Consider the following 27,101-nt stretch of genomic DNA (forward strand, 5'->3'; position numbering starts at 1 on the left):
GTCCAACTTTTCCTGCAGATAAATGGTTTCTTATTTTTGAGTATTTATCTTTGCGCACGTTTAGATGTGTGCCAAATGGTACTAAGCGGAAAACTATGAATCACATCGACATCAAAGAGATCAATCCAGTGTTGAAATCATGTCAGGGTATCCTGCATCTATAAACGATATGTTAGAAGCTAACAGTTATGTCAAAATGTTGCTTTTTCAATTTTATTTTTAAATTGAAATGTCTTTAAAGAGATTTTGAATACCGTAATTCAACTAAATCCTGTGATGTTCAATACGGCATTACGTGTGTAATGTGAAACCGGGGAAAAGTAACATAACGACATATCAGGTGACCTCCTGACCTCAGAGATCATTCGAGTTGTTTATTCAGTGTACAGGGACTGATTTATTTATTCATGAGTCGACATTAGGCATATGGACATGAGAAACTAATTTACTATGGTTTGAAGCATATTATTATAGGACTCTCGACTGAGCAAGACGATGAAAACAGCTAAGACTGTGCGTGCCACTCAGTGTCTCATCTCAAATATCAACATTGTCGACTTTGTCGAATTTTATGGCCGTTTATGCTCGCTGTTTTGGAAATATTTTACAGAACAGCTCACAAGGACATTGGGAAGTTAAAGTCGTTTCTGTAGCAGCAGAAGGAACGTAAGTAACGGTGAGTCGTTGTTTCCTCTTTTAAACCGTTGACTTCCAAAGAATAACCTTGTGATTTGCATAAAATTGAACTCGCTTACATGCCGTAACATTTTATTTTACTGACGGAGAACATTTTAATTCCCAGAGCTATAACTTTTCAGGTGAAAAAAACAATAACCAAGGTTTCCTCAAATGTAGATATTTTGACCAAATGATATATACCAGAGGCCATTTATACTAGTCAAAGTTGGCCTATATTTGTTCCTTGCCAAGAGACACAAATGGCGTCTGTACAAATACCCTTCGTTAAAAAGCTACAAACAAAGCTTCAAGAAACTTATTACACAATTTTAAAGTATAAGAATGAAATAATATTTGTGCAAAGTTTTATTTTCATAGGATTGTTTTTACGCCCCCGCTGTTTTCGTAAAGAAGCATGAAATTCTGAACATTTTAAGCCGCGAAAACCGCCATTATATGTAAATTTGGAACTTTCTTAAATTTTGGCCGTAAAATAAATCGTTAGAACTTTAAACTATTTTTCCTTGAATAAGTTCACCCAAAGGTATGTTTTGGCGAAATAAAAGAAAAATCGATTTTTCGTGAGTGTCTTCCGATGCTTGACACTCTCAGAAAGTCACTCTTAAGAGCCAAAAATAACAAGAATTGTTCATTTTGTGATAAAAGCATGAAACTTCCCAGGATTACTAACCTCTATAAGATAAACATTTTCTGATATGGAGCCATACCAAATTTTCACCCAGAACCACGTTATGCCCATGTCAAAAAATGACATATTTGGCCCCTACATGGGAACGAGGCTGAGTTAAAATGCTTATTACTAAGCCTCCTCTGGAGTACTTTGCCTAGATTTCTTGCTTTTTAATATAACACCAACTTATAAAGTATCTGGGAGTCTAAAACTATGTCACATGATTAGTCACATGACCATATTTTTAATAAGCAATAAAATAATACTGAATACTGTATTAACACGATTATTAATTCTTTGTGTTCTTTTTTCTCGTTTTTCCTCGCAAATAAAACGAAGTAATCACTTTAAACGTTATAATATAGAGTTATCAGAGATTCGAACTTAGAAACTTGTGTTTTGGCTTGTACAATGTCACATTGGGGCTTTGCATCAAAACGAGGCGGAGATCTATGTTGGCTATTGAGGTGATTTGCTTAAGTCTGGCTTAACGGGATATAACTAATCTCCACATTTCCTTTGAAAAATAATACAGCAAAAGTGATTTCAAAATCTTTTTCTCTTACAAAATTAACATATACATATATACCAGTGTCCAGCCTTCTCACAATTTTCAAGATGGCAGCCCCCATGGGGACAAACTTGCTTGTCATCATTCTGTGTACTTACAGTTAGTAACAGTCTGGGATAAGTAAACTTCCTTTGCATATAAAAACAGTCGATATGCTTTCTTGCATTTTTCAATAAGGACTCTTGAAAATCTAAATTAGAAGGCCAAAACGGTATAAAATGTGATCATGGAAATCCTGATAAAATAATTCCTAGCCAAAATCTATGTAAAATTGCATTCACTGTAAAGCAGGATCAAATATAGATAAAAAAATGACCATAAAATGTTCAAGAAAGCACCCGTAACGATGATCCTGCTGGTATACGTTAGATCAATAGTGATCTAATCGGCTTCACATATAAAATGAAGAATACAAAAGCAGAAACCGACACAACGTAGGATGAAGGTGTACTATATTTCGGCTGGCCAAACCAGCCTTCTTCAGGTACAACAAGAATTTTACATTGGGACGTGTTTTTATCTAGCATATTTTCGTAACACATGTAAAATTCGTAAAATTCTCATTGTACGTGAAGAAGGCTGGTTTGGGAAGCTGAAATATAGTACACCTTCTAAAAAATCATCCCACGTTGTGTCGGTTTCTGCTTTTATATTCTTCATACATACAATGAACCTTCCCATTTGTCCTCTTCTGGTATGCTTATAGACTTAGGGCTACCCATGGTCTTTGTTTATGCTTAATTTCTTTTATCAAACAAGCAGTAGCCATCTTTCTCCCAAACTCTTCAATTTGGTTTATGGTACTTCATTTTTCATTGCATAAACTATATATTGTATTCTGTTAATTACTTCTCCACAGTTGATGTTTAACACACTTGTTATCAAAAAAAATTGATAATGAACTGGGAACTGTGTGTCATTTGTCAATAACAAACAAAAGAAAGCTTATAATGCCCTGCAAATTCAAAACAGAAAGACGATGGGGCCCGTTATATTTCTTTTGTAAGAAATGTGAAGATGTTCCAAGATCTCAAACTGTTGCCAACATCATTTAACATCAATCTTATTGATGATGGCTCTGGAATGGAAGAAACCCTTCTGAAACGCAAAGCGTCGTGGCACAAATCTTGCAGGGATTTGTTTAGTAACACAAAGCTTGAACGTGCACAGAAAAGAAAGGAAGCTGATGTCTCTGAGCCAGCAAGTCCTATAAAGGCACGGTGGTCAAGTTCATCTTGCCCACCTGGGCATTCAATAGGGAAGTGTTTCTTCTATGACGAAGCTGATTCTGGACTACATGCTGTATCAACCCTTGAAGTGGACAAAAGAGTAAGATAATGTGCCACACTCCTGAATGATGGTAAACTTTTAGCAAAGTTATCTGCTGGTAACATGGTGGCTATCAATGTGATGTATCATTCCAAGTGCTTGGTCTCTTTGTACAATCAGGCGAGACAGTACAAGTCACCAAAGGACACCACCTACAGGTCCATAGAAGGGGTAGCATTTGCTGAATTGACTGCCTATATTGATGAATGCAGAGATTGCCAAGAGTTGACTGTTCTTAAGTTAACTGACCTGGCAAGGCTATATTCTGCTAAACTGGAAGAGCTTGGTGTCGACCCTGGTAGAGTCAACACTTCAAGATTGAAAGACAGACTGCTGGCTGCTTTTCCAGATTTAAATGCCCTCACGCAAGGAAGGGATATTCTGCTTGCCTTTAATTGAGAGACTGGCGATGCTATAAAAAGAGCTTGACAGGATGACTGTGATTCGGAGGCATACAGTCTTGCTAAAGCCGCAAAGATTGTACGACGAGATATTCTGCGACGACAAAATGCCTTTCGAGGAACGTTCCCCCCAAATTGCCAAAATGATGCAGTACCATCCACTCTCCAGACCCTAGTCAACATGATTATTAAAGGCCCAACAGTCAATCAGCCGCCCTCGGGGAGTGATTCAAATCAAGCCTGCATGAGGGTCGCCCAACTTCTTATGTTTAACAGCACCTCTCGTGATTGAAATCCCTCTTCTAGTTCCCACCACACACGGGAAAAGGAATGCCCGCTTCCAATCTATGTGGCGTTAGAAATTCACAGAGCAACAAGGGGTAGGAGCCTCGTAGATGCCATGTTCAGTATGGGCCTTTGCATTTCTTGACAGACTTCTCGCCCTGTCCACGGATATTGCCAACAGTGTCTGCACCTAATACAATCAAAGGCTCTGCGAGCCAACTCGTGAATTTGATAAGCCAATGAAATTTAAATATCGTCAATAGAAAGTGAGGTTTGATTTCCATACTAGGGTATGAACCGTTCTAAGAAGTGTTGGACTGGTAAATGGACATTTTGAGGAATATGATATGAAATTCAATTAGGCCTCAAAGACAGAAAATATGGGCTGAGTGGGAGTTAATGTAAGACAATCACTGTTCCAGATTTTACTTTAAAGGTTTGTGGAAAGAAAGTTCAAAAGGGTGCTGTTTTGCTCCAAGGTAACGGGAAATGACTTAGAGCCATAGCTGTATTTTGTACATAACCTGGGTGGGGATACTCTAAAGTAAAAGTTTTGGTGATTTGAATTAAACTCCTAAATGAGGCCAATCTGGCTGTGGCTTAAACTTTATTTGACTGCAAAGAATGGGCTACAATGACAACATTTCTCTTTATATAATTAATTTTTTTGTGTGCAACCCCAAAAAGTACTGATGACTAAAATTAGTGGCACCCTAAGTGAGATTTGCACCCTTGTTAAGTGAGAAAAACATCATTACCCTTTTCACAAGGGAGTACCCCTTCCAACAGGGTGTGGAAAAGCAGTGAGTAAGTAAGTTAAGAGTGGCGAACGTTTTTGATAATTTATTTTTCAAGGACTTCCGATCAGCCAAAGACTTGTGGCTACTTACTGAAAATTTCAAACTATTCTGAAGGACTTCTAAATATTTTGTAAAAGATTAATGTACCTTTAGGAGCTTGTGAGAACTGCACTGTGAAGGAGGGTTGATTGTAAAATTGCACAGTATAGATTATAATCAACTGCAAGTGACTCACCCAGATTTGAGTGTAATTAAGGAAATTGCACAGATAAATATGATATGTACATTTTTACTTGGTTTTATGAAAATGTCTGCCAGTAAAACTGGTTCTTTACAAATGGAAACTCAAGACATTATGTATTAAATTAGTTCACAAGGAATAACTAGTAGAATTACTATGAAGGACTGTCAAACTATGAAATCAGCCAAACTCAAGCTAACTGAAGGTATCAAATGTTCTCCTCTAATCTTTGATTATCTAGCAGTTTTGCAGTGAATTGATTGCATTTGTGGTGGTTTTACATCAACTGGTTTGTTTTGGTAATTATGACTATGGTAAAATCAAACTGGCACTTACCAGTCTATGTGCTTTATACAAAGCCTTAAAGAGCCAGTTCATTTAATAAATGATTCTGAGGAAGGCAATCACAGAGTCTAATAATAGTTCAACTATTGTACAAAGTGTTGTTGTTACTACCGTATTTACCCGTGTATTAGTCGATCCCGTGTATAAGTCGACCCCCAATATTTGAGGCCAAAAACTAGATTTTCTTAATTTCCAGGTAAGAATTTCTTGGAAAACTTATCTTGTATTTCTTAAAATTATCTTTCAGCTACCACAGATATGTAAACAAATCACAGCATGTTTCAATGCACAGTTTTAAAGCTTATTATGGCACGTATACGAGCGTTTTACCCAGTTTAGCAACACATGTGCATGCAGACTTTTCGATGATAATTTTTGTAAAATGCTCACAAAAATCAAACGAAAGGATTTCAAACAAGCCTTTTTAAGTGCGAAGAGATTAAAAGTGGCTTTATAAGACAGGCAAAACACCAAAGAAGCTCACGACTTTCAGAACGACGCCATAAACAAAGTGCAAAGCGTGTGTTGGGAACTTGGTAGTCAAGCCTTGAAATCGGTCAAGTACTGGTACAGAAGTCCTCGCACTCGTATCCTGCCAGGTTACCAAGCAGAGAAGTTCCAAGCGCGAAAGATATTTTCTCCGAGCGGCTTTACTACAGCTTTATTTAAAGGAAAAATATTGGTTCTTTATGACAAAATTGAGCCAGTGAGTGTCTACAAGATCCAGGTTAAAATTTAACGAATAAATGTTGATGCATTTTAACTTGAAGCTCTGATATGGAGAGACAGATCGCTAAGCGAACGTACGTTGTAAACTGTGCTGCCGCTTATCACATGTTTGTTAACATTGAAAGACAATTATTATGCTAATTATTTGACTGGCGCTTGGATCTCAAGTTTTGACCCATGTATAAGTCGAGGGCGAATTTTTGGACTGATTTTTAGGTCTTGAAAGGTCGACTTATACACGGGAAAATACGGTAGTTGAAATAGTCATGATAGAAGTTCATGGTGCTTGTATGAATATAACCAAAGAATAGATGGAAGGTGCTGAATTCATTGTTTGATGTTAAGTTCTCAAGACCACATTGTTGTTTTCAGTGAAGTTGACAGCAGTAGTTCCAACAAATATAATACATGTACTTCTTTCTTTGTAATTTGTGTTATTAACTGCACGAACTCCAGTGATGCTGTCCCTGCATTTTTCACCCTGTTCATTTTTTTGTAACTTCAGATACTGTAACTGGTACTAAATCCAGAATGAATATAGTTGGCTGCAGTGCTGTATGTCTCTGTTAATTACCATGTGCAAGTAACTACATGACTGTATATCATTCAAGTTCTTATAGTGTGTTTTAGTAGTCTCCATAGTCCAGTGGCCAATGTATGTGAGATAAGCTCTGAATGATCTGCTATTTTATAAGAAGATATAACAAGTGTTAGCAAAAATTGTTTTAGTAAAGCTGTTGGTCCACACTGACACCACACCTGTTCTGGATTCTTCACTTTTTGTCTTCTAGATGACTTTTTTTGCAATTTCCTGTATGTAATCTGGGTTCTCTGCTTTCCGTTTCCTTTTAGACTTTTTGTCAATTTCTCTTTCGTGTTCTGGGTTGGTCATTTTCCTTCTTGTGACAGTTTGTTTCCTTTTCTCCCTAATTGTTTCAATATTTTGTACCTTTGCATGGAATTTTGACTCTCTCTTTTTCTAAAATCTGCACTAGCTCTTCTCTTTTTCATGTATTCTTTCATGCAACCTTGATCAGCTCTGTATTTTTCCTGTTTATCAATTTTTTTCTTTCAGCTACAGTTTGATCACATTTATTGTTGTTTGATACCTGACAATTTCTTGTTTCTACCGTAGAAACATAATGAGTATTACTTACGTGTCCAATGTAAATGTTTGTGTATTCTCCTGTCACATTCACTGCTTGAACAACAGTAACAGGAGCAAACGTTTAAAATGATTCAGCGATATGAATTGACAGATTTAGGCAATTGGCCAGTGCTTGAATTATAATTGCATCAGCTCGTGTTCCCTGACATGACATATTGTTCAAATAGTCTTGCCAAGAATGATCAGTGTTACTCTCTATGAACTGTTCAAGGTTCTGCAGTAAAGTACTTGACTTTATGAGCACTTCCCGAGGACAGCTGAAGTACGGTCGATCTATCAATTCCATTTTCTTTGGAAAAAAATGAACCATGACCGAGAATAACCATAAAAAACCTTTAATTGTTTAAGATACAAACTGTAAGTGCTTACCTGGCAATGGCACGAGGGCTTTTTCTCACAACAATGAACGACTCCAGTCCAGAAATGTTCGGCAACCCATTCGTGGGCTCAAACTTTACGAATCACTTCCCAACGTCGATACAGCTCCAGGAATAACGAACACAGCCATCTTAAAGGAGTCACTTAACCAGTGGGCCATGGGCGACACTTTATAATCGGTCTCGGCGAGCATGAAGCTCAACTTCGCGAACACTCGAGTCTTTTGAGCCCGTGGTGGAATTAACCAAAAGATCAGCGTTTTGATACTACTTAATAAAATGGCTATTTTCGCCTCAACATAATCACTTGTAAACGTGGTTCTGTGGTACTGCAAGGGATCTTCTAGTCTGCCCTGCCATCAAGAGGTGGAGAGTTCAAATCCGTCGCCTGACTGAAACTTTTTTGTTATTCTTAATTTCTTTTCTTTTTTATCTTTTTTCTTTCTTGGACACACAAATCATTTTCCTGTATATATATATTTAAAAAATAGAAACACTGACACCATAAATGAAATATACGCTGCAAACTGCCAAAAGTATATTCGGAGATTGGCCAAACTTAATTCACGGATGAAAAACGTACAGTTTTAAACTCTTTTAAGATTCTCATTGGCTTCTTTTTCACCCACCACTATTCTTATCAACAAAGATGGCCATTTCTTTTGTTTATTACTCGCCAAAAACTATCAAATGCACGTAAAAGCCTGAAATCGAAAAAAAGTTTACAGGAATCGACCAATCGAGCGAGCGAGCGAGTGCCATTCTTCACATCATATCTACAACTCGCTCTTGCGCATGCGTGCAATTCACGAGTTAAAAATGATGCTGTTGTATGTCCTCCCAAACTAAGAGGTGGTCTGTTCACAACTGCTGCAGTGGACAACATAGATCATAACCCAAGTTCCACAAGTGCGCACGATTCGTTCCATGGAACAGCTATCTCTCTTGCACAGCATCCAACAAGTCAGGTACCTGGAGTCAATAGGGGAATCAATACAATTCAACCTATACCATCAGCTTCTAAAGTTTCCAGAAAGGTGGCACAACTTCCAGCTCACTTTCTTGAGGTGGTCCCAGCAGTGTTTAGGGAAAGTGAACCTTATGCTCCGCAGACTGCGAGGTTGCATCCAAAGTCATCCGTTTGTATCAGGTCATGGATATGAAAGGGAAAGAGACTGGCTAGAAAACATCAAAGAACTTCTTTGTAAAGAAGAACTGACCAAAGATGATGCAGTATCTTGGGCAACATATCGTGCATCACAGGTTTCACTGTCATATCATGAACCTGCGATCATTTCCCTCCTACCCTTGTTTGTGGAAAATGCTCATTCGACGGCAATGATTCTCCATGCAATAAATGTGATAAGGTCTGCAGTGAAGCATGTAAATCCTGTACAAGTGCCTGTGATTGCCTTCGATCAACCCGTTTGCACTGGCCAAACAGATTCAATGGGAACTGCCAAACACACACGGACAAGATCATCTTGCTGTTATGTTTGGTGCATTGCATGTTGAGATGGCAGCTTTTAAAGCTCTGGGCAAATGGCTCACTGTCCTTCATCTGCTGCAACACCAAGCATATTCAAAGTTTACAGAAAAAATCACTGATGATGATGATGATAAAGTTATGACCATTGGAATTGAAGAATGGAAATCCCAGATGTCAAAAAAGAGTCCTCAATTTCTCTATAGGTCAAGAGTGTTGGACTTAGAACTGTGTAGTCTATAGCTTGTGAGGGCAATAAGAGAAGCGAACTTCGCACTGTACGTTGAAGTACTGATGCAGATTGTACCCTGGATGTTTGCTTTGGACCACACTAACTACTCTAGGTGGCTGCCAGTCCACATCCATGATATGTGTGAGCTTCCTGTGAAACATCCCAATGTCTTTCAACAATTTAGCAGTGGGTCATTCGTTGTACAGAAGACAAAACGACCATTCTCCGCCATAGCACTGGATCATGCACACGAGCAGGAAAATGCATTAATCAAAGGAGATAGAGGTGCTGTAGGTTTGACCGAAAATCCTGCTGCTCTTAGGTGATGGATAGTTGCTGGTCCAGAAGTAGCTCGAATGATTAAAGAGTTTGAGAATTGTGGTCCCCTCATGCAAGTTCCTTGGGCACCATGAACAGATGCCAAGTACGCAAACCGCTTTCAAAGAAGATGTCTTGTCTGTTGTTTCAGAATTTAAGGAACTTGGAAACCCTTTTGAGGAGCAGGGTGATGAGCTAATCGCTGTTCATACTAGAGATGTCATGGACAGTGCAGTTGTTGACATGGTGTAAAATGTTCTGCAAATTGGGAAATTGCAGTATGATAGCTATGTTCAAGAAAGGCTGATTGACAGATCCAAGTGGATTACAGACATGATTAAGAAGAACAATCTGCCTTTGCTTAGCACCCTGGGTAAAAAGTGCCAATCCAAGGAAAAGGCTCAAGTTGCATCGCTGAAAGAAGATTGTACTCTCTTCTCACAGCTGTACATTGCGTGCCAGTGTAGAGATGGTAATCTAGATGAATTTTTCAAGTATGAAAACCAACCGTGGCCACCCACGCTTTCACAAATGAATCAACTTAGAGGGGGCCAAAAAGCAGACTTAGTGAAGTGCTTGGAAATGATCAATGTTTCTGAAGCCAAGCAACCTCCTGTAGATGCCATAATTCTTGATGGAGCTGTAGCTGTTCAAATGATGGCACCAGGAGTAGCACGCACATTTGGGGAGTACATTGATATGGTGTTCGAACCATTCATCCTCAAACAGCTAGAGTCAGCAAGCAGAATCAACATCGTTTGGGACTTGTATTGGAAAAATTCTTTAAAGAGTACAATGAGGGAAAAGAGAGGATCTGGTACACGACGAAAGGTATTTCTGTCTACTTGTATCCCTTCAAACTGGCAAAGTTTCCCACGCGTAGATGATAACAAGACCGAACTCTTCTCCTTACTTGCTCAACAAGCCGTTACTTTGCCTATAGAAGAAGGAAAAGAGCTATATAGCACATGTGGAGATCGTGTCCTTACATCAGCAGACAGATCTGACTTGAGGTCCCTGGAGCCATGCAATCACGAGGAAGCGGAAATCTGTCTTCTGGTCCATGTGTTGGATGCCTGCTCATCTGGCCACCATCGGATACTGATCAAGACAAAAGATGCAGATGTTGTGGTGCTTGCGGTGTCGGTAGCTGAGAACCTACCAGCAGATGAAATTTGAATTAGTTATGGCACTGGAAGGCATTTGAGGCATCTTGCTGCACACGAAATTGCCAGAAAGATAGGACAGCAAAAAGCAAAAGCCTTACCGTTGTTCCATGCCATTACTGGCTGTGACACCGTTTCCTTTTTTGGTGGTAAGGGCAAGAGGACAGCATGGGATGTATGAAACGTTTACCCAGTCCTGACCAATGTTCTGTGTAGATTGATGTTGATGCCGGAGATGGTTGAAGATAATTGCATGGCTTCAGACCAAAAAGCTCAACAAGTGTTTTTTGCAACATACCTAATCTATTCCAGCATATTTGTAAGTTTCAAAGGCGATATAGGTGTCTCAATCACAGTAAACAAGTAACTAAAGAAAATCATGTCACTAAAACCCATATAAATTGACTCTGTATCTTAGCCTCGATTTGATGCATAGTGTTGATATTACGTTTTTGGCACATCCCAAACATACATTTCAGGTTTGAATTTCCTAGCCTAGATAATAGAATCTACATTGCAAATGGATAAAACTTGGCTGTAAAAATGGTAATGATTTCATCAGTGCCTATTGCCTTGCTGGTAATTGAAAATAATGGTCACGTGACCATCACGTGACATAATTGAAGACTCAAAGGCACTGGCTAATTTGTTGTTGTATTACAAAAGCAAGACACTAGGCATAGTAGTTCCAGAAGGCCAAAAAAATTGGTATTTTGCATCAGCCTTGTTTCCATGTGAGGGCCTTGTATGCCAAATTTTTGACATGCGTATTCCATGGTTCTGGAAGCAAATTTGGCATGGCTCCATATCAGGAAATATTTGTCTTAGAGAGCTTAGTAATCCTGCTAAGTTTGATGCTTTTATCAAAAAACAAACAATTTTGTCTCTTAACAGCCGGACTATCAGAAAACACAAGGAAGCAAGCAATTCACACCTCAGCCATGGTTCCCATGAGCTGTTAGGTCACTGACTGTCAAACCTAATGTAGGGCAAACTTTCAAGTCACTGCTTGCCAGGTTTTCTGCATGCAAAAGGGTGAACAGTGACTGATTTGAGACCTCTGAATGTGTTTGTGTGGCACACTACAGGTGAAACACAGAGAAAAAAGATTCCTCTTTTACCTCAAACAGCTGGAGTTTGAAATAACTAGCATGAGTTTCCTCTTCTTCAGAATTCTCACCCGATTCTATAAGTGATTTTGGGCTCTGTAAAGACAAAGATAAAAACTATTTAGGTAACCCAATACTGACGTGGTTAATAATATTAAAGGTTACTAATGCTTAGCATATGTACATGTACCAACTTAAGTACCATGCGTCTTGTGTCTTGTGAGCATGCCAAATGAAAATGTCAAGAAAGCCTGCTAGCACTTGAATTGGAACAATTGAATAAGTTCAAGTGAACATCACTCAAATAGAATTCAACTAATGTAACAAGTTTCTTGTGCACATGACATTCTAATAAACAAGTAAATTTGAATTAACTGTTTCTGTTAGTTAGTACGTTATTTCAAAGGTCACAAAAGAAAGTTGGTAAGTTCAGAGAATTTTATGAAGTGAGATGTAGGCGAGGTATGTAGAAATGCATATTATGGCTTAGGATACTTAGCTGTGAAACTCCACATCAAAAGGTCAGGAATTAACACATGGAGTTTTACACCACACATGTTTCAATTGTAAAGGGCAAAACCCTCGCTGACTATGAGGCCTGCATGACCACATGTCACCTAGGTGGATGACTAAGGCAAGTGCTGTGCATTACACCCTGCACCATCTGAAATCGTCTCAATAGTTTGATTACTTGTATGCACTACATAAAACATCTAAAAACACCAGTTATACCAGAAGTATGTATGGTAATGCTGCATAATACTACTAGTAATCATAGATTAGAGTGTGTTCGAGTTTTGGTAGATTTGGTATGTTAAAAAAGCAAAAATTCTGGGAACAGCCTTTTGTGCCTGAACTGTTAGGTATGCATGAAATTGGCCTCCCTCCAACAGGGGTAAAAACAAATGAATTGATTGCAAAGCATGTGCATGCGAGAAGGTTTGTTCTCGTTTATACATGTATTATGTCGTATTTAGTTACGACCAGTCAGTAAAATACATGGACTGCAGTTGGTAGGCTGCATTTAGTCCACAGTCCGCATTTTTTATCCAAGTCTGTGTTTCTTAGCAAGTCTGTAATGATTAGTCCGTGTTTTATACCTAAGTCCATGTTTTAAACCCAGTCTGTAGTCTGCAGTCTCTCTTTTCCTCAAAAATCCATGGGGAAGAACGCAAAACAAGCGTGCGAGCATGACAGTGTGCATGAAGTACGAGGAGCGAGAGTCACAGCATTGCCACTCGCACGTCACACTTGCACGCTTACTTGTTTTGCATTCTTCCCTACGGTTTTTAGGAAAAGAGAGACTGCTCGCAGTCTATCTTGACACTTGAGAGTCAATATTGTACAACACTCAAAATAAAGTGGGCGAACATGGATATGATGTTATTCACCCCTAAATAATTTTTTGGAGGGGCAAATTGGTGTCCATAGAAAGATACATACACAAAAACTTGAATTTTTATGCATTACCCAATTAGAATTGCATTCTCTCAAATGCAATAATATTAACATTTGTATAGTGCCCATCCAGTCTTGCTCTAGGTGCTTCACAATATTTTAAATTTGGACTAAAAGTAATATTAGAAAAATATAATATCGCTAGGAATAGGTTTTTTTAAAAAGATAAGTTTGAAGTGCAATCAGGCAGACTCTTCCAGAGCTTTCGAGTGGAAACAGCCAAGGCAAGAGACCCATGGAACTTCAGATTAAAGTTGACAGGATTCAGATGAAATGTAGAAGAAGACCAGAGAGTTCTAGAAGTGAGTAGCATGCAATTAAATCTTGAATGTAAGTAGAGGACTGTTGGTGTAGAGCCTTAAAGGTGAGCGATAGAATCCTGAATTTAATTATTCTGAAACTGGTTCAAAGTCATGGTCAAGTGCTTGTGTGCAGGTCCCAGAATGATGCCAAATAGACCTGAACTAATCCTGACTCCCAAACAATGCCCCGTTTTTCCAAAGTGACCCCAAAAAGAATCGTAAGTATGTTTAGGAACCTAATGGTGGCCCATCCAAATAACTAAGGATGGGCTTGAAATACAGACTGTATTGAAGAAGTTTGGATTCCGCAGCTTTTGCATGTTTATTTAAAACACCCTTCTGCACACAAGCGGCAATCTTCATTACAAACTGATTGCACATCGTATTTGTACTTTCTTGTATATTTAGAGCTAAATAGATAGTGATTTGATTAGAACTAAAATATTTGACAAATTTTCTAAATTAATGACCCAAGACAGCTGAACATTAGGGGTCTACATTTACCCCATTTTCCAATGCTAAAAAGGCATTCTGGTACAGTCTACACGGCTTTTCCCGAAACAACTAGTTTGGTCTGAAAGAGCATTGGTTCTTCTTCAAATTAGTGAAATAAAATTTTTGGGGTAAATAAAATTGCGAGCACTGAGATAGCCAACTAAATGCAGCACTTCTCTTCCTGAAAACATGACCTTTGACCCTAGCGTAAAAAAACCGATTACTGCAAGAAAAGCAAATGCTTCGTTATTTTGAAACATTTTCTAGTGATATCTCTCCGAAACCATTATTGCCAGAAATTATTTCCAAATATGAAATCTTACAGGGTCAAAGAAGGAGCTAAAGGGCACATTTTCACAGAATAACTTTGTTTTGCTGAGAATTGAGGTCAATGACCGTTATTGAATTCCAGTGAAATACGTAAACTTGAAGAATGTTACCTGATACCTACCTGAATATTTATATTTATAGAAGAGTCGTCTTTTTGGATTAACCTTTGGAAACCTCTAAAAGAAGAAATGTTTAATGTTCTGTGATCTGCCTGCTGCTATAAATTTCATGCACATGCCAACTGCATGTTTGTCGTAAAACCAATTGAACTCCACTGACAGTTTCCATAGGCAACCCCAATATAAACAATCCCCAAAAAGGTAAGTGAAATTGGCTGTCTTCATGAACAGTTAGAAGCTAGAGTCAAGTTCCATTACCTTTAAAAAGTGCTTGATTTTATTTGTTTGCATTGACTTTGTTCACTCAGTATTTCTTACTGTCACTTTTGAATACCACAAATCAGTCACGCCAAAACACTGCAGACCGTCCAGACTGCACACACTTGTTTGCTCCTTTAATTTTGACTCAGATTTTTTGGGCTCTAGTTACAAAATTGTGTTCTATATATCTGAAAGTTTGTCATTTATCCACAGGCCGCACAAGCGCAGTATGCGACTTTTGATTCAATAGACAGATGCAGAGAAGACTATGTATGGGAAACTTACTATGCTAAATAAAGCCATTAATGTAGAAATTATGTTATGTTATGTTACAGTTACACATGATTGTTAGGTGATTAGATACGAGCATGAACAATGAAAAAAAAAGTATATTTGATTGAGAGTTATGTGACGTGTCCCTTGTGTAAGAGTGAGTATCTTCTGGATGATCTGGATCCAAGATCACTCGGATCATAGTGCATCAAAGGAACTGATCAATCTGTGACCAGAGTGGATTCATTGGTTCCTTGGATGTGCCATGATCTTATATCACTGATCCCGATCCAGATCACCCCAATTAGGAATGCACCCCTTGTATATTACACAAATTATTGTATAATTGTGCATCTTGAGTACCTTGCCATAAAAACACCATAGCCATAAAAGCAGATAAATATACCATCACATCAACTCGTTGCGGCAAATCATGTTGTAATTTTAGGCCGAAAAACTTTTTAATAATATCATGTCATGTGTGACATTACTTTACAGGTTAAGTTTTCTCTGATCATTTCTACATTAAAAACTTTACTTGGCATACTTAGGCTGACTAAAGGAAATTTCCCATACAAAGTCTTTAATGCGTTTGTCTATTGAATCAAAAGTCACATACTATGCTTGTGTGACCTACGGATTACTAACAAACATTCAGGTAGTCTTAGATATATTGAACACTATGTTGTAACTAGCGCCAAAAAAATGTGAGTCAAAATTAAAGGTGCAAACAAGTGTAAGAAAAATCAAAGGGCTCTTAGAGCCAGCTCATTCATGTAATGACTAATGTGCACTGTGCCGTTTGGTTATGAAATGTTGGTACGGTTGAACCCGTTTGAAACAGCAGGAATTAACTTCAAATAGATATCATTACTCTTGGGAAAATGTCCATATTCCTCATGATCATTGGGATGGGAAATCAGACACCCTCGTCTGTGGGGGAAATAGACATTATCTGGGATCATGCATTGTTGATCCATTCCCATGAACACCAAAACCTCACAAATTATTTCAGAACTAATTGCTGTTGACAGAAAGTTTGGCAAAATGAAGGTCAGTCTTTGGCAGCTTTGAAATGGATTGGGTAAACAATGTGAGCTATGATTGGTCAATGGTTGCCTTTGGAAACCATTGATCGATCATAGCTCACATTTTGTATCTGAACCATCCCAGTAATGGTAAAGGTCTGCATATGAGCCAAGGGACTTATCAGGCCAGAGCTTATACCAGTTTCTGCAGCATGAAGCAACTAGGAGTATTTCTACTTCCCACTGGATGAGACGTTAGTCCATTACAGGGTTACCCCCAGCATTAAGTTCACCAATGACAATTTATACACCTGGGTGGACGGAGGCACCGTGAGAATAAAGTGTATCTCTCAAGAATACAACACAATGTCAGGGGTCGAACCAGAGACAAGCTCAATACAGAGACAAGCACACTAACCATGAAGCCACTGCGCTTCCCACCATCCCAGTAATGCTGGTACAAAAAGCTGGCACTCAGTCTCCCCAAAGTTTCTGTCGAGGGCAATAGGTTGTTTAAGAGCTACAAACTATGAGGGTATCCAAAAATCTAAACTATGATGTTCTTGGTGAAATATAGTTAAGTGGCTATTATGCTGTTAAATAATAACACTAATTTAATAATTTTTATAGCACTATTTACATACACTGTTCAAGACTGCTTTATAATAAATTCATCAAAGACTAAATAAGACAAATATATACTGGTAAAGTTATTAATAAAGGGGAAATAAAAAAAGAAATACATTGAAAATACATTTAAAATGCTGACCTAAACAAAAATATCTTAAGTTTGCTTTTAAAAAGACTTTAAGTGGTGTGACAACACACAGGTCAACCAGGAGGCTGTTCCATAAAGCCAGTACAGCAAAAGTAAAAGACTTACCGCCAGGTGTTGGGTACATTGTCTCCTAAGAAACCTCTAATAGTAGGCTATTATTACAGTGTAATGAGTATGAGCTCTGTTGCTTAACTTTCCTGAAGTCACTAAGATAAGATGATGCTAGTCCATAAATTGATTTTAAGGTAAGTTTAAGAATCAATCTAAATAATAATTTGATAAGCAATGGGTAGCCAGTGAAGTTCCTACAGAGCTAGCATTATGTGCAAGTACTTGGGTATGTTCATGTTAAGTAGATAACAGCTGCATTTTGGACATGCTGTAGCTTGGAAATTTGCACATTGGTAAGTCCATACATTAAGCTACAGTAGCTGAGTTGAGAAGTAGTAAAGGCATGGAAAATTGTACACAGACTATCTTCAGATACGGTAAATATTTCTTAATTTTTATAATATTATGTAAATGAAAGAATACACTCCTGCATGCCTTGGTGATACGTGCAGACTTGGATATTTTTTCACCAAACTAGACTCCTAAATATCAATCACAGTTGCCAGAGTAATATCATTATCACCAAGGTGTAAACAAATGTTGCAATTTAACTTATTTAGCTGATACCATGTTCCAATAAATGTTTATTAATAACACTTCAGTTTTGTCATCATTAAGTAAGAGTCTATAATCAATCATCCAGCTTTAAATATCTCCAATACACCATTCCAAAGCCCTCACTCCAACATCTTGACTGACTTGGCCAACTGGCTTAAAGCTTAAAGTGAAGCCGAGTGTTGTTAATAAAGCATTGCACATGTGGTACATGCAGGTGTTTTTCTATGACATTGAACAGCTGAGATGAGTAAATGAAATTATAAATAGTGGAGGTCCTAAACAAGAACCTTGAGGTACCCGGTGTAATAAATCAGGGTGAAGTGAATTATAGATCCACATGCTTTAATAATGACGAAGAAGAATGAATTGAAATCCTACATGACACAACATGGATATCCGATTACCGATAACATGACTCGGCACGTGACTAGATTATAACATTCCTACCCCTTAACACTTTTGCTATTCCAAACAAAAAAAGAAACACTGAGCAAAAGCGTAATAAAATCAATCAGTGATGTTTTTCACACAATGTCTGTCACGCAACGATTCTTGCCAATCGCTAATCAATGTTCAAAAGCAGTGTCATAAGTTTTAAAGTTCATAGTCTTTGAAACATTCGGGTAAACGTCAGTCGCGGACTGGGTGTGATGGTTTAGCCTTTTGTGCATCAGACAAACTCACGACTGGCTTGGTTGGGCTACTCGGTTGGGTTGTGTCTGTTGTGCAATCTGCCTCCAGCACTACTCCTGGTACCAAAATCTCAGGATTTGACTTTGTTGGGTCTTGGCTGTGGCTCTTCCGCATACGGTCCTGATGTCGTTGAACAACTCGACCATCCGGTAATTTGACTAGGGCTGAGACTGGGCCCGTCGTCTGCACCACAGTTCCTTTTTGCCAGGACTTGGGGGAACTGAAGTCCTTTATGAACACAGGCTCACTGGCTTCAAAGTCCCTGTGTTTGGCATGGTGGTCGTGGGTCTGTTTTTGATGTTCTTGCTTCTGTCTCACCAGACTTGCAGTGTTGGGCACTATGAGGTCAAGCTTAGTTCTCAGCTTTCTCTTCATCAGCAGTTCCGTTGGTGTAACCCCTGTTGTTGTGTGTGGTGTTGTTCTGTACTTGAGCAGAAAACGTGACAACTTGTCTTGCATGGTTCCCTCTTCCATCTTCTTTATCCCTTCTTTGAAGACTCTGACTGCTTGCTCCACCTGTCCATTTGAAGCTGGATGGTATGGTGATACTTTGGTGTGTTTGATGCCATTTTTTGAGAGGAAATTCTCTAATTCTGCACTTGTGAAATTGGGACCATTGTCGCTGACAATGGTTTCCGGGAGACCATGGGTTGCGAAGATTTCTCTCAACTTCACTATGGTGGTGGCTGATGCTGTACTTTGCATTATGTGGACACCCATCCATTTGGAATGTGCATTGATCATCATTGAATACGTGACCCTTATAGGGCCCTGCATAATCAACGTGCACCCATGACCGGGGTTGACTGGGCCACTCCCATGGGTGGAGAGGTGCTTCTGCTGGGGCCTTCTGGTGCAGTTGGCATTGCTGACACTTTTTAACTGCATCTTCTTACTCACGATCCATGTTTGACCACCACACATGACCATGTGCAAGGGCTTTCATCCTTGATATGCCTGGATGGGCTTTGTAAAGCTTGGTTGTGACTTGCGCTCATCCTTGAGGTGGTACTATCACCCTGTTTCCCCTTAGAACGCATCCACTTTCTATGGTTAATTCTGCTTTCCGGCTAAAATATGGGTGTAACTGCACATCCTGGCAGTGGTGTGGCCATCCATTAAGTGTAAGCTGGTGCACTTTTGAGAGAACAGGATCGCACCTTGTCCATTCTTGGATAAGACGTGAGTTGATTGGGGTGTGGTCCAGATGTTCTAAGAGAAAAACTGTCTCTCCAGGTACAGAAACAGAATCTGGGATCTTGGACAAGGAGAGTCGACTTAATGCATCCGCATTGGCATTTGTGGTCCCTGTTTTATAGGCAATCTTGTACTCATATGCTGGCAAGGTCAGGGCCCACCGCTGAACTCTTAGAGAGGCTTGTTGGGGTACTCCTTTCTTCTCGTTAAAGAGCCCTTCCAGCGGCTTGTGATCAGTCTGTATGGTGAACTTGTGACCGTACAAGAACTGACTAAACTTCTTCACTCCGAAGATGATGACCAAAGCCTCTTTTTCAATAGTGGAATAATCATGCTCAGCTGTGTTCAGTGATCTTGAGACGTAACCAATTGGGCGCTCTGTTCCATCTGCCAGCTGGTGGCAGAGTACCGCCCCTGCTCCATAATCTGAGGCATCACTCGCCAAGATTAGTTCCAGATCTGGCTGGAAATGTACCAGGAGGTTTGCAGACTGAAGTAGTTTCTTGGATTTGTCAAAAACTACCTGCTGCTTGGTCTTCCAACACCACTTTGTACCATGTCTAAGAAGCTTGTGGAGTGGTCTTAGTACTGTAGCGATGTCTGGTAGGAAACCATGATAATAATTTAGCATTCCCAGAAATGCACGCAGCTGTGTAACATTCTCGGGCACTGGGGAATTCTGTATGGCTTCCACCTTAGATTCTACTGGCTTAATACCATGACCACTGATCTCATAACCACAATAGGTATTGTCCGACACCATGAAGAAACACTTTTCTTTTCGCAGCTGCAGTCCAGCTTCTGACAGCTTCTTGAGTACTGCTTCTAAACTGGCAATGTGATTATTGTCGTCCTTCCCGCTGATGAGAATGTCGTCCACTCGCACAATGACCTGAGGAATGCCTTGCAAGAGGTTTTCCATCGTCCTCTAAAAAAATACCAGGTGCAGAGGACACTCCAAAAGGCAGTCTATTGTACTGAAATAGGCCTTTATGGCTGTTTATGGTGGCAAACTTCCGAAACTCCTCATCTAGAGTCATCTGCTGATATGCTTGCGACATGTCCAGCTTGGTAAATTTCTCACCACCTCCCAGGATAGCCAAAAGATCTTCTGTTTTTGGTATTGGATAATTGTCCAATTTGGACACTTGATTTACTGTTAGTTTATAGTCTACACAGATCCTCACAGTCCCATTGGGTTTTGCCACAGGTACAGTGGGTGCTGCCCATTCTGAGAGTTCCACTGCAGATATAATTCCTTCACGCTCCAGTCTTTCGAGTTCAAGTTTGACATTGCTTCTCAATGCGTAAGGTACTGCTCTGGCTTTGATGTATTTTGGTTCTGCGTCTTCATCCACATAGATCTTCGCCTTTACGCCTTTTAGTGTGCCCAATCCTCCAGCAAATACATCTTGGTACTTTGAAAGCACGTCTTGAAGTGCCAATTGGGGGTTATCACTGGCTATCTGAAAGATGTTTCCCAATCCAAGCAAATTTCTTCAAGCCAATCTCGACCAAGTAGGTTCGGTGCGCCACCTTTGAGAATGAGAGCGTTTCATTTCTTCTGCTGGCTTTCATATTTTACTGGAACCGTAACTGCTCCTAGTACTGGAATCTTTTCTCCTGTGTACGTGCTTAGAACCGCTTTTGTCGGCTGGAGTGGACCTAATGCGTCATGCAATCTTACATACGTTGCTTCATTTAATATCGTCTTTGAGGCACCTGTGTTGATTTCCATCGTGGTTTTCCATCCGCAAAGTTCCAGATCCACTTTGAACGATTTCTTTCGATCGCTGGACAGATGATACATGGCATAGACATTGTCTTGATTGGCGCTTTCCTCAACAAAATGCGTTTTTTGTTTACCATCTGGCCGGTGTCCATGTTTGTCTTGCTTTTGAAGTTTCTTCTTTCCTCGACATACTTTAGCCATGTGGCCTTTCTTTTGACATTTGCAACACACTTCGTTCTTGTATTTGCAGCTCAAGGGATCATGGTTCCTACTGCAGCGGTCAGCTGTGATTGGTGCATTTCGATCCTCCTATGCCTCCATTGTTCCGCAAGTAGCTGTTCCCTCAGTGGTCCACTGTTGTACCGTTCTCCTGCTGTTGTGTTTTTTGCCATGCAATCAGTTGACCTTATCACCTGAAGAAGACTAGCAGTAAGCAGGCGAAACGTCGTGATCTACATCTCAAGTGACTATATCGTGAGAATTGGAAAGCTCACCATGATCATGCGCATAATTAAAGCAATCAATCAAATGCTTGCCTACTATTGGCCAAAACACTAAATAAAATTCTACCGTGAGCCCGTCATTCCCAGGAGTTTTGTTCTTTTGGAATGTCTTTAAAGTGTTAAAACATTCTCCTACTGTTAATTTTTCATCGCATCTTTCTTTTTGGTTCGAGGTCAATTTTGGAATATGTAAATCCCTTATAAATAAATCTGTCAAAGTTTCACTACTCTCATTTATACTTTTTTTTATAAAGGTCAGAATAGAAGGAATGAAGTTCTTTCATAATTACTTGAGGATTTGATGTTGAGGATTCATCTTCCTTAAATATCTTCTGAATTGAACTTTTCTTATCTCTGGAATTTTCTAAATTTAAAAAATATCTGTTGCTTTTTTCTCCTTGCTCATACCAGGTGGCTCGGGTTCATATTATTGCCCCTTGGGTGATGTAATCATTCTGGAGCTCAAACTCTGTCTTCAAAACCTCAAACATGTTCATATTTTCTGGCGAAGGATCTTGATCACACATTTTTTGACAGTCATTGAACTTAGATTCTAATGCTACCATTTTTGACCGTCGCTCTTTGGCTTTCAGTTTACTGTAAGAAATACTTTCTTGGCGAATTCTGTACTTCATCAGATCTCAGAAAAGCCTCGGATCTGTAACTTCTTTGAATTCATTGTTCCATAATGGGTATTTCATATTAATTAAAGATACATATTCCTTATCATCTAACAAGCTTGAATTAGCTTCCAAAACGAGGGACCACAGGATCTAATCTCAGTTCCATTTATAGATAGCACAATTGCTGAATGATCAGATTTAAGCGATGGAATGACATCAACATTATCAATATCTTCCTGCATACCATTGCTTACTAGCCAGAAATCGAGCCTCCATTGGATCACTGGCGTCTTCTGACGCCATGTAAAACGCTTTACATTTGGGTTTCTAATCCTCCATATATCAATTAAATCATTAGCAAGGCAGATGTTCTCAATGCACTTAACCGATTCTTTTCGTTTTGGGTTTCCGCCATTTCCATCCAGATCAGGGTCAAAAATTACAATAAAATGACCACCGATTACACTGTTACAATCATCCGCTAGACAAAAGTTATCCAATTCTTCACGGATCTTGTCAAAAAATGTAGATTGCTCGTTTGTTTTGTTCGGGGTATACAAGTTAACAAAGAGAAAGGGATGATCCTGGACATTTGCTTCTAAGATGATGAAATGGCCGTTTTTATCCACTTTTATAGTTTTAAGTTCAAACTGTAAAGAATTTTTAATTAGGATGAGGACACCCCTACTATGTTCCATACCATGCAAGAAAAACATTTCCCCTTTCCATTGAGATTTCCAAATTTTCTCCACTTCTGGAGTACTATATGATTCTTGCAAAAAACAAATGTCTGCTCTATCTTTAATTAACCACCCAAACAATGCCTTTCACTTCTCAAAAGATCGAATCCCTCCAGCATTTAGTGACAATAATTTAGAATTAATATTGCTAGGAGCCATATTTGCACAAAATTCCATTTATATTCCACCGATCAACACAAATATGTTTGTTGGCTGCAAAGCCAGCTTTGAGAGAAACTGACCTTGAATTTGAATTTGACCCTCTACCTAACAGAGAGCAAAATTTTATGCAGTAAATTACTTTACAAAAAATAAAAACATGCAACACAAGACACTGAAACCCTAACGACATATTTTACAGTAGCCAGAAAAAACTGCTTCGCTACTGTGGATCGAATCGAAAAAACACCGAACGGGACACTGAAACTACAAAAGATGGTGAATGCCCCACAATTCGTTTTCGATGTTGACTCTCCAAAAAAGAAAAACTATCACCTTATGGCCTTAAATGTAAGCTTAATGCAGAATGATAAACAATAACATCCCTGTAACCCTAAACATGAAATTCATATGGTCAACGTAACGTACCCTGACCATCTTCAAATATACTGTTTGACATTGCTATTTTATGCTAACATACATTGTAAATTTAAGCAACTATAGAGAAAGATCTCAATGACACAACAACAAAATTTTGCTAGCAAAACAAGGGTGTCAGTTTCATAACAGTACCAAGACTCTGTCAATATAAAGTTTGTCAGGCTCCGCACGACTAAAAAATGCAAGCTTACCGGATTTTCCTGCCTCAATCAACTTAAACTGCTCCGTGCACCTTTTAGCAATCTCCTTCGGCGAGTCTGCTGAGATGCCAAACTGAGAATCTTTCAAAAGACTTGTCTTGGAAAAGATAAATTCTCGATCTTGATAACGCAGAAACCTCACTATTATCGCTCTCGGCTTTCCGTCTACGTTTGTTTTTCCTACTCTGTGCACCCGTTGGAACCCAATTTTTTGAACTTCTCCTGGCCGAATCTCCAGCACTCGCACAAAGAATTCTTGAAGAACGGAGTGGGTATCTTTCTTAGCACCGGTCTTCTCTTCTATGCCATAAAAGCGAAGATTCTCGCACCATTGATAAACCTCCGTGTACAACAATTGATCTTACAGATCCTTATATTTATCATTGCAGTAATTCTTAACTCTATCACCAGCGGTCTTACTTGCTTCAACAATGGTATTCAATGCTTGGAAGCCATCGTGCATATTTTTAATGGCATCCTTCGACTCTGCCTGATCTTGTTCGAGCATTTCCACTCTGCCCTGTACCTTACACAGTTTCTCTTCTAGGTTAACAACCACAGCATTAATTGACTCAAGTTTTGAATTTACTGCTTCGAGACTACAAAGAATAAGGTCAACTTTTGCACCAAGGTCGTGAGTCATTTGTATGTGCTACGGAATTTTATTCCCTGAAGACGACGCTAAGTTAATGTTCAAAGGCTTATCTCTGGCCCTTTTTTCTTCTGGAGACCTCAATTTGTTGTCGGAGGTACTTGAATCGCTTCCACACTTTTTCCTTTTAAGATTTAAAGTAGCATCGGCCATAAGGCATTAAAAAACTATTGAAATTGTGGAGAGCTTCAGAAACATGACTATCCGCCCAGCATGCCTCGACCAAGTCCCAGATCCAGCTTCTTTTGAAGGTTAATCCAAGAAGACAATTCTGCTATGAATATAAATATTCGAGTAAGTATTGGCTAAAATACTTCAAGTTCGCAAATTTCACTGGAATTCGTTAATGGTCATTGACTTCCAATTCTCAGCAAAAAAGTTCTTGTGTCAAAATGCTCCTTTTAGCTCCTTCTTTGACTCTGTAAGATTCCATATCTGGAAATAGTTTCTTGCAATAATGGTTTCGGAGAGATATCACTAGAAAATGTTTCAAAATAACGAAGCATTTGCTTTTCTTGCAGTAATCGGTATTGTTACGCTAGAGTCAAAGGTCATGTTTTCAGGAAGAAGTGCTGCATTTAGTTCGTTATCTCAGCGCTCATGATTTTATTTACCCAAAAATTTTATTTCACTAATTTGAAGGAGAAACAATGCTCTTTCAGACCAAACTAGTTGTTTTGGGAAAAGGCCATGTTCCAGAATGCCGTTTTAGCAATTAAGAGGGCCCCTCTGTAAATTTCAACTATGGCCATTTGGACCAGAAAAGATCAAATTCCTCAAACTTTCTCAGATGAATGGTCTAGATAAGTGATTGATGAAAATATAACTTTCAGTTCAATTTGATTCGTATTTTAGCGCTGGGGCCACCATCTTGGTTTTGCCCCTCTGAGAGGGCTTTCAGCGGCCATTTTAGGGCACATTTTTAATAATTTGCCATACAAAGAAAACGATATAAATCAGGGTAAAAACCCTTTATTCAAGACAAGCAAATGCTTCTTGTTACATTGAGAGGCTGTTTTGGCAATTTGATCATCACCTGAGTTTTTTACAGAATTTTTCATTTCTTCCCTTTCGGACTACTCATGAAGCGCCATAAAAAAGGCAAAGTTTAAAGGAAAATATCGCCAAAAGTACATCACTTGAGATCCCAAAACTACCCTCCACTTAAAGAGCAATGTCTTGCCTGTAAAAACATGCAATAAAATTTTGGGGCAGTTAAAACTGTAAAACGTTAGAAGAAGTTTAAGCTGTGCTTTTGTCAAAAAAGACCGCTGTCTTAATTAGCATAATAACGTGAAAATAACGTTGCACAGAGAAAATAATGATATATTCCACTTACCTCGCGACATGTCGACAACTGGATGTTCCACGTTGCCTCATGTTACATTTCCAGTATGTTTCAGCCACATTTTCGGTGATTAGTGTACGAAATCACTCTCAGACATTGCCACGGTTAAGCAGATTTCAACTCTCGGAAGCCCGCTTCATAACATCTATCAATATTATTTATCTTTTGTCTCATAAGCCGCCATTTACAAGAAGTTTAACAATTTGCTGAGGTCCTAACTGACCCAGAAGTCTGTTAGCAGCCTTTAAAATCCTCCTCTTAATCAAAGATTCTCATCAAGAACTCGTTTAAGCTCAGTTCTGTTTTGATCTGTTGTGCACCTGCCATTATTCCACAGGTTGCGTTACATTTGACAAATGCACATTCCAACGGGTAGGGGTAGGGTGGGTAGGAAGTGAAAATGCAACCGGCAATTAAAGCCATTTTACACATTTCTATGGCTAAACCAGTAACCGGCTTTCCCAGAATGATTTGAACATGAGCTTCTGCTTGCAGGCAGTTTCTAGGGTTTTTTTGGTAGGGTAGGTAAGGGGGGAGTCGTGTATTAAAAAAAGAAAAAAAGAAAACGATAGACAGTATCAGGTCAAAAGATTATGGTCTGTGTGTCTTGATCAGCTTTATCAGTTCATCATCTTCCGTCTCATAAGCCGTCGTTTACAAGAAGTTTAACAATTCGCTAACAATTTCCCCTAAATTTCTTGCATCCTATTGACTTTTTACGCAAATATTCAGTATCCTGAAAACCCCTAATAGGGCCTCACTGATGAACTGATAAAGCTGATCAAGATACATAAACCATAATCTTTTGACCTGATACTGTGTACCGTTTTCTTTTTTCTTTTTTTCTTTTTTTAATACGACTCCCCCCCCCACCTACCCTACCAAAAAAACCCTAGAAACTGCCTGCAAGCAGAGGCTCATGTTCAAATCATTCTGGGAAAGCCGGTTACTGGTTTAGCCACAGAAATGCGTAAAATGGCTTTGATTGCCGGTTGCATTTTCACTTCCTACCCACCCTACCCCTACCCGTTGGAATGTGCATTTGTCAAATGTAACGCAACCTGTGGAATAATGGTGGGTGCACAACAGATCAAAACAGAACTGAGCTTAAACGAGTTCTTGATGAGAATCCTCGATTAAGAGGAGGATTTTAAAGGCTGCTAACAGACTTCTG

At 39.1% G+C, this 27,101-nt stretch overlaps 1 protein-coding gene and 1 pseudogene across 1 annotated transcript in view; both read right to left on the minus strand.

Annotated features, from left to right (window-relative positions):
- The window catches only part of LOC110065443 (uncharacterized), a 425,702-nt gene that overhangs the window by 140,546 nt on the left and 258,055 nt on the right, over positions 1-27,101 (minus strand). The window contains exon 21 of the mRNA XM_089279275.1: positions 11,939-12,022. Within this exon, the coding sequence (XP_089135401.1) occupies positions 11,939-12,022 (84 nt within the window). The remainder of the gene's footprint in view (positions 1-11,938; positions 12,023-27,101) is intronic.
- On the minus strand, positions 23,847-25,139 carry LOC110055499 (uncharacterized; annotated as a pseudogene).

This window comes from Orbicella faveolata, unplaced genomic scaffold (assembly GCF_042242905.1).
Source record: "Orbicella faveolata isolate gen_17 unplaced genomic scaffold, um_ofav_v1 contig_47, whole genome shotgun sequence".
Classification (NCBI taxonomy): Eukaryota; Metazoa; Cnidaria; class Anthozoa; order Scleractinia; family Merulinidae; genus Orbicella; species Orbicella faveolata.